The 10,145-nt window shown below is 45.8% G+C and overlaps 1 protein-coding gene across 1 annotated transcript; it reads left to right on the forward strand.

Moving 5' to 3' along the window:
• Positions 1-87: 87 nt before the first annotated feature.
• Positions 88-4,805, forward strand: USE1 (unconventional SNARE in the ER 1). Its single transcript, XM_026035243.1, has 8 exons — positions 88-213; positions 312-361; positions 563-641; positions 1,058-1,210; positions 1,444-1,462; positions 2,179-2,209; positions 2,398-2,560; positions 3,072-4,805. Exons 1-8 carry the CDS (start codon positions 112-114, stop codon positions 3,252-3,254), a joined length of 780 nt encoding a protein of 259 aa, XP_025891028.1. The 5' UTR covers positions 88-111; the 3' UTR covers positions 3,255-4,805.
• Positions 4,806-10,145: the final 5,340 nt, after the last annotated feature.

A 10,145-nucleotide genomic window follows, 5' to 3' on the forward strand; every position in this document is an offset into this window, starting at 1 on the left:
GGCGCCCCGCCCTAAGATGGCGCCCCGCCCTAAGATGGCGCCCCGCCCTAAGATGGCGCCCGCCGCGTCGGAAGCGGCAGTTGAGGCCCCTTCCGGCAGCGGGCGGCGGCCATGGCGGCGATGCGGCTGGAGCTGAACTTGATGCGGCTGCTGAGCCGCTGCGAGGCGCTGGCCGCCGAGCGGCGGGACGCCGAGGAATGGCGGCTGGAGAAGGTGAGGGGCCGCGGGGGCCGGGCGCGCCGGCTGCCCTGCGAGGGCCGGCGGCCTCGTCCCGCCTCAGCGATGGCGCTCACGGCCGCTTCCCCCCGCAGTACGTGGCAGCCCTGGAGGACATGCTGCGYGAGCTGAAGAAGCAGGCCAGGTAGGCGCCCCAAACCCTGTCAGGGTGGGCGAGGGACTTGCGTGCTCCCTTCGTCCACCCCCTGGGAATTACTCCCATCTTCCACCTGTTTTTCCTAAAAAGATACTTTTTTTGCAAATATATTTCTGCATGGATTTGCCTAAGCAAATACAAAGTASCGATGTTTCTGCTTTTCATCACTTTGATTTGTTTCTTTTGTAGCAAGCCTGCCCCAGAGCTGTTGAATGAATACTCCCGCAAAGTAGATTTTCTAAAGGGACTTTTAGAAGCCGAAAAATTGGTAAGATACGTTAGGCTGGCTTGAAAAGACTCCAATAAGTTTTCCTATTTTACCTTTATTGCATTGTCTTATTTCTGTGTCTTATCTCTCAAAATAGCACTTATTGTTTTGACAGTTTGTGAAAATATGAGTAGATTGAGTTTTATATATATTTTTGTGKCACCTGAACTTAAGAAATTTTTTTCAAAAACATATGAGAATGGGTCTTGTCTCTGCTCCCTTTCTATGCTGGGAAGTACAGCGGCAGCATTGTCTTTTGGGGATTTAACGTGTGTTTGTGTGGCACCATGCACACTTAGAGGACTGTGAAAGGTTGACTACCTGTGTTGGTTTGACCACAAACGGTGGTCACACATCCAGGAGATCTTGCTCTGCTGTGATATTCATGACTTTCTTGCTTTTTCCCCCGCTTTTAGTCATCATCAACTGAAAAGGCTTTGGCTAATCAGTTCTTGGCCCCTGGACGCACCCCGACGACCATCAAAGAGAGAACCCCAGCCACCAAAACAGTTCATCTGCAGACAAAGGCTCGTTGCACAGACAGGATGAGGAGTGAACTGCTTGGTACGGTATGTTCTGGTGCTGCTGTTTCTTTATTGTGAGTTTATAGAGTGTCTTTTGTGGCATTCAGCTCCCTCAGATGTGTTTCGAGCTGGGTGGGGAGTCAGCTGGTTTTGGGTTGACTAAGTACCAGGTGCGGGCACTCTGCTGGGCCTGGGAGGTTGTCTTTGATCATTATTGCATGTACCTTTTCAATTACCTTATTTAATCTTCTGGTTCTTTTCTCTTTCTGCCTCCCCAGGATCCCTTGGCTATCAATGGTAAGCGTGAGCGTTTTGTTCTTCTTCACTTTAGATGATCTCAGTCTTGTAAGGAGGGCAGGAGTTAGACAAAGTGAACCTTAAGCTAGCAGCTTGCAACTTGGAAACCCTTATTTCTMAGGTAGCAAATAAATCATGCTAAAGTAGCTGAAAGCACAAGTGCCGTTATCAGCACAGCAACAGACATTTGCAAGAACCTGTTTTGCCAGAAGTCGTACAGAAGCAGACATTCTGTTTATAGAACTAGCCAGGACAATTTAAGCTTATTATTACTCCTTTCTGCCCAGACCAAATTACGTGTTCAATTCCTCTTAAGTAGATGGTTACGTTAGTYGTGTAGGGAACTGGTAGGAATTAATGTGCTGTTTCCATAGCTACTATTAATGTGGCTGGAGCTAGGCCAGCCTAATGTGTCCTGAAAGAGAACACCAGGACTCATAAGCTTAAACCGTGCCCTCAGGGATGTGATTCATCCCTGTGTATGCGTGTTCTTTCGCTTATTTTTTCCCCCCCCTTTAACCATATGTTTGGTTTTATGTACTATCTTTTCCATGAGGGAAGCAGGTAGACAGCTGAAATCTGGGTGAAATAGAGGACCTAAGCAGGACTATCTGGAAAATCTAAAAGTCCCTTACAGAAAACTTTTTTCTTCAGCTTGTGATTATGTGGGAATTTATAATCTGTTGTAATATGTATTAAACTCTTTTCCCCAACAGATTCTGAAGAGTTGAGCGTGAGGAAGCGGAAGTAAGTCAAAGTTTCATGTTCTGATGATTCATGCTTTAGAAATTGCTTTTCCAAAGCTCTTTCAATCATAGATGCACTCCTATTTGTGTGAAATCTCGTGCCTGTTTGTAGAAACCTACCTACGAATGGCTTCAGCTAACTTAACTATTCCTTTTGTCTTGCCAACTCTTTACCTCGTGCTTTTGCAGAGGCCTTGCACCTGATGAGAAGCAGTCTGCAGCAGAGCTCGATGCTGTGTTGCAACGCCATCAGGATATGCAGGAGAAGTTAGCTGAAGAAATGCTAAGCTTGGCTCGCAGTCTGAAAAACAACACTCTGGCTGCCCAAAATGTGATAAAGCAAGATAACCAGGTAAAGCGTATTGATAGGCTTCCAGTTTAATGACCTAAAGGACTCAAATGCTGATGTGTTAATTACAATCCACGTCATTTGCTTCCAGATGGGATTAGATTAGGGAAGGTTGCAGCCAATACCTGTCTGCCTTCTAGAAAAGTTGAATTTTTTCTCTGTTGTAAGGAATAAGTGATCAGAACTTTGAAATGTGATTGACACTGAAAAAGGTCTGACCTTGAGAGTTTTAAGCTTCTATAAATGCTTTTTTTTTGTGGTATTTGTGGTACTGCTAGTAATTCACTTAGACAATTTGAACTTTTTAAAAATTAAGTCCTAATCTCAAGGTAAGGAACTTGTTTTTATGACTCCATCACAAGTAGAACATTTATCTCCACTAAAAAAAAAAAAAAAAAAAAAAGGCTCTCAGTGTTCGTGTTGTCAGCAGCGGTTGACCTAACTGGACAGCCTTAGTGCATATTCCTCTCCCCGTAAGTCTACTGACGCCCCATTTGTTCTCTCTGTTCCCCAGACTTTATCACATTCCCTCAGAATGGCAGACCAGAACTTTGAGAAGCTCAAGGACGAATCTGACCGCCTTGAACAGCACGCCAAGAAATCGGTCAACTGGCTCCTTTGGATAATGTTAATTGTAGTTTGTTTTATATTCATCAGTATGATCCTCTTTATTAGAATTTTCCCTAAACTGAAATAACTTTTTAGAACTGCTGGAAGTGACGGCTGGAAAGTTCTCTTGATATGATATCTGCCACCTTGCAATGATTATTGAAAATCTGCCACCTATCATGTCCCAAAAGAAGTTGTCCAAGGCCTCTTTGCAGCTCTTTCTTGTGCCATCACTGGATTCAGTGCACAATTTCAGCAGGAAGATTTGCTGGGCTTAAATATGTTGTTATTTCTTTTACTTAGTCAATATTGTTGCCTGTTTCTTGAGAACTGAGGTGGGATAAAGACAAATTACACTAAGCTCCAAAAAAGTTCTTTAGATAGATGTAACCTTTTGTTTTTAATGCAGTTGTGTCGCACTATGACTCCTCTAAGAGAAGTTTACTGAATACAAATTTGAATAAATTAGCTGGAGTTACATAGTTTTGCCTGTGTTTTCAGCTCTCMTCTACTGAACCAGGACCATGCCACAAACGGGACACTTGCATACAAAGGTTATGCCTATATATTGCTATAGGGCGTAGGAGGAGAAGGAGGAGGATGCCTTTAGGTTCCTAGCCTAGCAGAGATTGAGAAAGGAGAAACAGGTAAAATTCATTTCAGGCTTGTCTTCCTCCCAGATGAGTATTTTTTCCCTGTCATCTTATTCAGTTTAGTTACTGTAGAAGGTCTGAAGCTGCCCGAAGTGTTTGCTTCCCATTTTGTGTGCACAAATGTTACTGGTGAGTCACTGGTACGTATTGATGCTGCTGTATCAGGAATAGGCTGTGACCCTTGCACTGTGGAGCTGTATGCAGAGCATTCTCCGTATGGTACAGACCTCAGCTGTGTGGGGAGTGTGTCAGTGCAGAATGAGGGTGGAGGAAGCAAGTATCTTCAAGATGTAATAAACTGATATTGTTTTTGAGGCAAAATGCTCTGGTCAATAGCGGTCCTGTCAGACTATTCATAAGAGATCACTACTGTAAAGTAGAGATGAAGTGAATCAAGATGAATACTTTAAAACCAGGTTTATCGTGACTGTGCGAGAGCTAGAAGCAACACGTGGTGTCTTGTGGGCTCTAGCTTCTGGAAGGCATCACTCGGTGTTAGTATTTAAATGCAGACAGTGTTTCACATACTAAGAAATGAGAAGTAAAAGACAATTCCAAGTGTTCTGTGGCATTTCCATTGCAGGCTTGAACCACTAGATGGGGTATTTGAAACCTTCCAGAGCCCGCTTGGACTGAAAAGCAGGMAAAGCTCCATGTGTCACTGCAGTGCAGGTTCTGTGACTAGTTTGACACAAAGGGAGCATTTCAGAATTACCCTTTGTTCTTTACAAAAGCATGTAAAATAGACATTAATGGTTTTACACAAGTGTTTTTTTGTTATTATTTAACTGGTTATATACTCAGTATGAGTATATGAGTATAAATGCAGGTGTTTATGCATTATCAGATGACTGATCATGCTGTGAATTACAGCTTTTTGCTGCTGCTTGAAGCTTTGGCTACTTCTCCCAGAAATTTCTCTTGAATTGTAACATCTGACTTTTTACAGTGTTTCATTGGTGAATACTGGGTACAATGTTATTTTCCAGTTGCAGTTGTCTACTGTTTTCCCTGAAGTGCTTAGGGCAGAGGTTGTGAATTAAGTATTTTTGAGTATTATTGAAATGATATAACATTAATGCTGCGTCATTTACTATATATCCTCTGTTATTACTTGAAATAAACGTGTTTTTTTTTCCAGATTGTAAAACGCTTGGTGCATCGTTGCAGGAAGGTTTAAGCTGAGCTTTGCTTTCAGCCATTTGTTGGCAGTAACTTCTTGCCACTTACAAATGGAGCTCTCGATCAGAAGGACCTAGAACTACTAGTAATAGCTCGTCACCAAGCAAACACTGAGCCCTTCAAGTCAACACTTCCTTTACAAAGAAGCCTGTTAGGAAATCATCTCACAACTAAATCCTATTTAACATTTGAGCATTGGCATTTCAGGGATGTTTGTTGTGTTGAAGGGTAAACAGCCAGAACCGAAGCTGAATGCTGTAACTACTGCACCTTTTATGGTACCTCCAGCGTGACCGTTAGGCGCRGGACCTCAAGCGCTGCAGCTGAGACTCGGGTTGCTCTGTCCCCATGAAAGAATGTCACCTTCTGAGCTGGCAAACCCAATGGATTAATTGCCTCAGTGGCCAGCAATCTCCCTGCACACAATGATTGCTTTGTCAGTTGGCAGTTGCAATCTTTGCTTTTCTTGCATTTGTTTAGTAGTTAGAGTAATTCGGGAACACTTTGAAGAGCTCTGCCAGAAGTGTTTAGAATAAACAAGCAGGCAAGACTTTGTGACACTTCATAGATGGAGTGGCAGCTTATATTTTGATTAATGTAYGGATGGTGGCTGTATGATCAGCTTCTTTAGCCTGCAACTTCATAGCATAATGCTCTTGATACGATTCTCTTCACAGAATGCTGTTATATAGAGAAATGGCTTTCTGAAAGTTGCAAACATTCTGAAGTGAGAATTGCTTCATTTTTCCCAAACCTTGGGAAATCCAAATTGGAAGGATGTTTATCAGGCATAGGGCTGTGGCTTGGTTGGCTTCTTGGCAGACTACTCAGTAAGTAACAACAACCAAAAAAGTCTTCAGGAGACTTGGGTTGTGTCAGGTCAGTGAATGCAGCAGTTTCTGGGCCTGGCAGCAGAAGAATCACAGAATGGTTAAGATTGGAAGGGGAAGAAACTGGATCAGCGTAAGCTTTCCTGGCAAATATTCCTAGTGGCCAACACTCTCTATGATGCTTAATTTTTGAGCTGTATGCGTAAGCTTTCCTGGCAAATATTCCTAGTGGCCAACACTCTCTATGATGCTTAATTTTTGAGCTGTATCCTCAAATGTATATTTTTAGAAGGATTTTTAGAGTACCTAGCCTGTCAACAAGGATGCATGAATGGTAGGAGCAGAACGTTGCGTACAATGGTTCCTGTGACAGGGTAATGACTATTTAGACTTCTTTTGGGCATGTGTACCCCCAGCTTTATCTAACAAAGCCAGTGTGTATTAGATTTAATAGGCTGTGAGTAGCCTTCCAAAACTGGTAGCTCTTCTGCCAGTCGGATAGGCTTATAAAAGAGGGAAAAGGATGGAATCACCAAATTCCTGGATCTTTGCTCACCATATGATATTGAGCAAGTCGCTTTTTATCTCTGCTATGAAACAGAAATGCTAACCTCAAAATCAATGTCTTAAGACTGGTAGTTATAAGCATTGAGAAATGCCACTAACATCTTCAAAAATCTATTTCCATCATGATAATACAGCAGATAGGAGCAGAAAACAATAATCTRATTGCGGTCCTGCAGCTCGGTGCGACATAGATCCAGAGCACAAGAACAAGGAGTCAACCACGTTGCCCGAAGGCTGTTCTGCACGCGCCGTGTGTTCCCACTGAGCAAGAGTGACATTAAAAACTGACGTAGCTAAATCACCAGCACCTGTCACATGAGAGCACGGTGACATTTCTGCCACGAGCGCTGCCTCCTTGCAGGAGATGGAGTGGGAAGCAGCAGCGGTTAGGGAATAATGCGTCGGATACGCGTGACTTGTAGCATTTACAAAGCCCTTGGGTGTGTCTCCCAGCTACAGAACAAACTGGTTATCAGAACGGTGGCTAAAAGTTCTGTGTTGGCCACAGAGGAGAGGAAAAATAAGTAAATAAATAAACCACGTCATAAAGCAGCACAGCACATACAGTTACAGTACCCTGAGCTGCCCAGAAGGTTGTGCTTCCAAATTAGGTTCTGGATCAGCAAAAACACCCATTAGGGAATAATAGGTGTATCGTAGACGAGAACTGGCACAGGCAGTTGGAGCGTGGGGCTCCGGCAGGGTGTTGGGCAAAGCCCAAGCAGGGGCTGCAAGGGGGGCATGAGAAGGTGCAGGAGAGCAGAGCGGGCAGCAGGGGCAGCTGGAGGGCGCTTGCACTTTTCAACGCTGGTGGGTGTTCACAGCAAAAGAAATATATTCAGGAGTGGAAAAGTTTGAATTAGAACGTAAATGTTTTGATAAGGGTGGGAATTTAGCTGAGCGTTGCATTCCCCTTAGTGACATCTAACGATGCAAACTGGACAATGACTAAAGATCCAACGAGGGCACTGCAGAGGGCCATGAACAGCAGTGATTTCTTCCACATCCTTCATCTTCACCTTCACTGGCCTCCGTGGGGCAGGGAGTTGCCCTCTGCCATCTTCACCGTGAGGTGGTATTTGCTAATGCAAAACAATGGAATTGTCCAGAAGGATCTGACAGGGTTTCCTGTTCCAGCAGCAAAAGACTGGGACTTCTTTCCTTAGCACGTAAAGCGACCGGATCTTCATCCTCTGAGCTTTCTTCCATCAAGAAGAGACGAATGGCTTATCGGATTTGGTGTGGACGGAAGGAAGGGTAAGAAAGGAACTCTGTCAATCCGTGACGTGAAATATTTTATATTAAGAGGTTGGGCAAATAGTTCTGTGTGAGTGCAAACAGGATGAGATAAATTTCCCAAGGTCGGTGCTCGGCTTTCGGGCCGCTCCCGAGAAGTCCATTCCGCAGCCTTTGCAGCCACATCCTGCCCCGTCACGCGGAGACTCGGCTCTTGTTGGCTCCACGGCAGCCCTGCTGCATCTTCAAAGGACGGGAGGCCGAAGGGCGGCCGTGCKGCTGCGTGGTGGGAACCTGCGCGCAGGAAAGTGGGCTTGGCAAATCAATCCTTAGGCAAAAACAGGGCAACCTGAGCTGGATCCCAACCAGCGCCTTYTCCTCCCTAGTTTTCGCAAGGAAATGTGGTTCGTCTAGGGAATTGGAGCCTGCTCTAAAGCAGGGATTGTTCCTGTTGTACCTTCTTAGYGAGTTAACTGCTCTGATGCCCCATTTGCATTCCTCAAATCTTCATGGACTGATCAGTTAGCATAGAGTTTTAAGGTCTTTTCTCTGGCTTAAAAAAAAAAAAAAATCATACTACATCCTTCTTAGACAACTACAGAATAAATAAATAGAAGCTATTTACTTTGACCCCACAACAAGGCATTTATTTTCATAGGATACAGAAATAAACCGCTGAAGTCCTTAAGTGTCACAGGTCACAGCAGATACTCATCACTGCTTAGTTCCAAGTTGTTTAAAACATCAAACATTTATGGTAGATAAAGGGAGAAGGCAGTGTAAATATTTTCTAAGAAGGATGTGGTATTTATTGTATCAAACTAATGACTCCAGGACCCCTTTCTTGAGTCAAAAATAAGCAAGAGCATGGAGTGCAGCTAATAAAATAAGCAAGCAGGTGCTGGCTTAGTTTCCGAGCGCCCTCATTGCTCCTGTTTATTTATCTGATTGCAAACTTAGTGTACCTTAGCGAGATGAATATGTAGCAGTGATGGTATGGGAAAGATGCTGGAAAGATTGCACGCTGCCGCTCTTAATCGGTAATTAGAAACTAAAAATAGCATTTTACTGAAAGATAATAAATCTGTAGCCTTTAATCCTTCTGTGTCACTCTGTAAGCTGATATCATTATTACTTGAAAGGCAGGGAGAACGTGAGTGAACAAGCAGAAGCAGGTTGCTGTTAGTCACATTGTGAATTGCACATAGCCCAAGCTGCCTAGCTGATGTTGCCTGTGTCTTTGTACTCATCTGCAAGCAGAGAGGACATTCTCTTACTGCATGTTTTCCTTTTTAAGCTCTCCCTATTTCCCGAAGGTTTCTGAAGAAAAAAAGCAGCAGGTGCCCGAGCCTCGTGGTCCCCCTGCACTTGCAACCAGCAACAGTCACTGGCTGCGATAATCACAGAGAAAGCATCCCAAATTCGCCGGGACCTTTCGTCTGTGCATTAAAATACCCTGCCAACGTGGGGACCTAAGTTACCCTTCCGTAGTTACCAACACGGTTAATGCTGTTGACGCTGGGGGAGCTTAGAAAAAGGTGCCCTTAGCAGCCCATCGCCTGTAACCCATCACCTGCATAACCCAAAATTCACCCCAAAAGAGCTGCCTCACATCCCCAGCTGGGCCTATGCCTTTGGAAACTGCCACAGTTCATTAAAAGGGAAACTAATGAATTCTGTAAGTGCTGTGAGCTCCTGTAACTGCGATTTGGTGCCTGGAAAAGGGAGCCAAAGCGCAGGCGCCCGCTGCTCCCTAAGGGTCTGTTGAGCAAGAAATGTGGCACAAAAGTGAGGTCTGGTGCAAGCTGGTGCTGCCGAGGCAAAGCCCACAGCACCGCGGCTGTCCCCCTGCCAACCAAAATCATCATAAATAATCATAATAAAGCATAAAAGCTCCCTTGTAAGTGTATGTAACTTGGTATCTCACAAGAGCGAGTGAAAGAAAGCAGCAGACAAAATTATCGAAGTTGCCAGGAAACGTGTTTTAGGGCTYGGTGACACGATCCTAGTGTTTGACAAAAGGGAAGGCAGCGAACGCTGGATCCCCATGGAGAAAAACACCCGTTCGGGAAATGTGTTTGGGCGGGGACGGGTGGTGGTGGAAGGACAAGACCCCGTGGGTGATGCCCGCCGGCAGCCCCGGCCCCCGCGCTGCCACACGCGTCTCCGTGGGCCTCCTCCTTCCCCAAACACTCAACTGGGGAGAAAACAGGCGGAAAATGGGGCAAACCTGCCGGCCAAGTTGATGTAGGGGTGAAGGGCGCACGGCCCAGCAGGGCCTCGGGGGCCGGGAGCGGCGGCGAGAGCCCCGGCTGCGCCGCGGCCGCCTCCGCCGCTGGCGCCCGGGACCCGCCGGCTCCGCGGGCAGCAGCCGCTCCGGCCGGACGGTGCCCGGTGCCCCCCGGCCGCTCCCCGTGAGCCCGCCCCAAGCCACCGGGCCGGAACCGGCGGCAGGTGGACCCGTCCCGTCCCGTCCCCGCCGCGGCTCCGCGCCGCCTCTTGCCGCCGCCC

The sequence above is a fragment of the Nothoprocta perdicaria genome, unplaced genomic scaffold (assembly GCF_003342845.1).
Source record: "Nothoprocta perdicaria isolate Ctin4 unplaced genomic scaffold, notPer1 scaffold_157, whole genome shotgun sequence".
Taxonomy (NCBI): domain Eukaryota; kingdom Metazoa; phylum Chordata; class Aves; order Tinamiformes; family Tinamidae; genus Nothoprocta; species Nothoprocta perdicaria.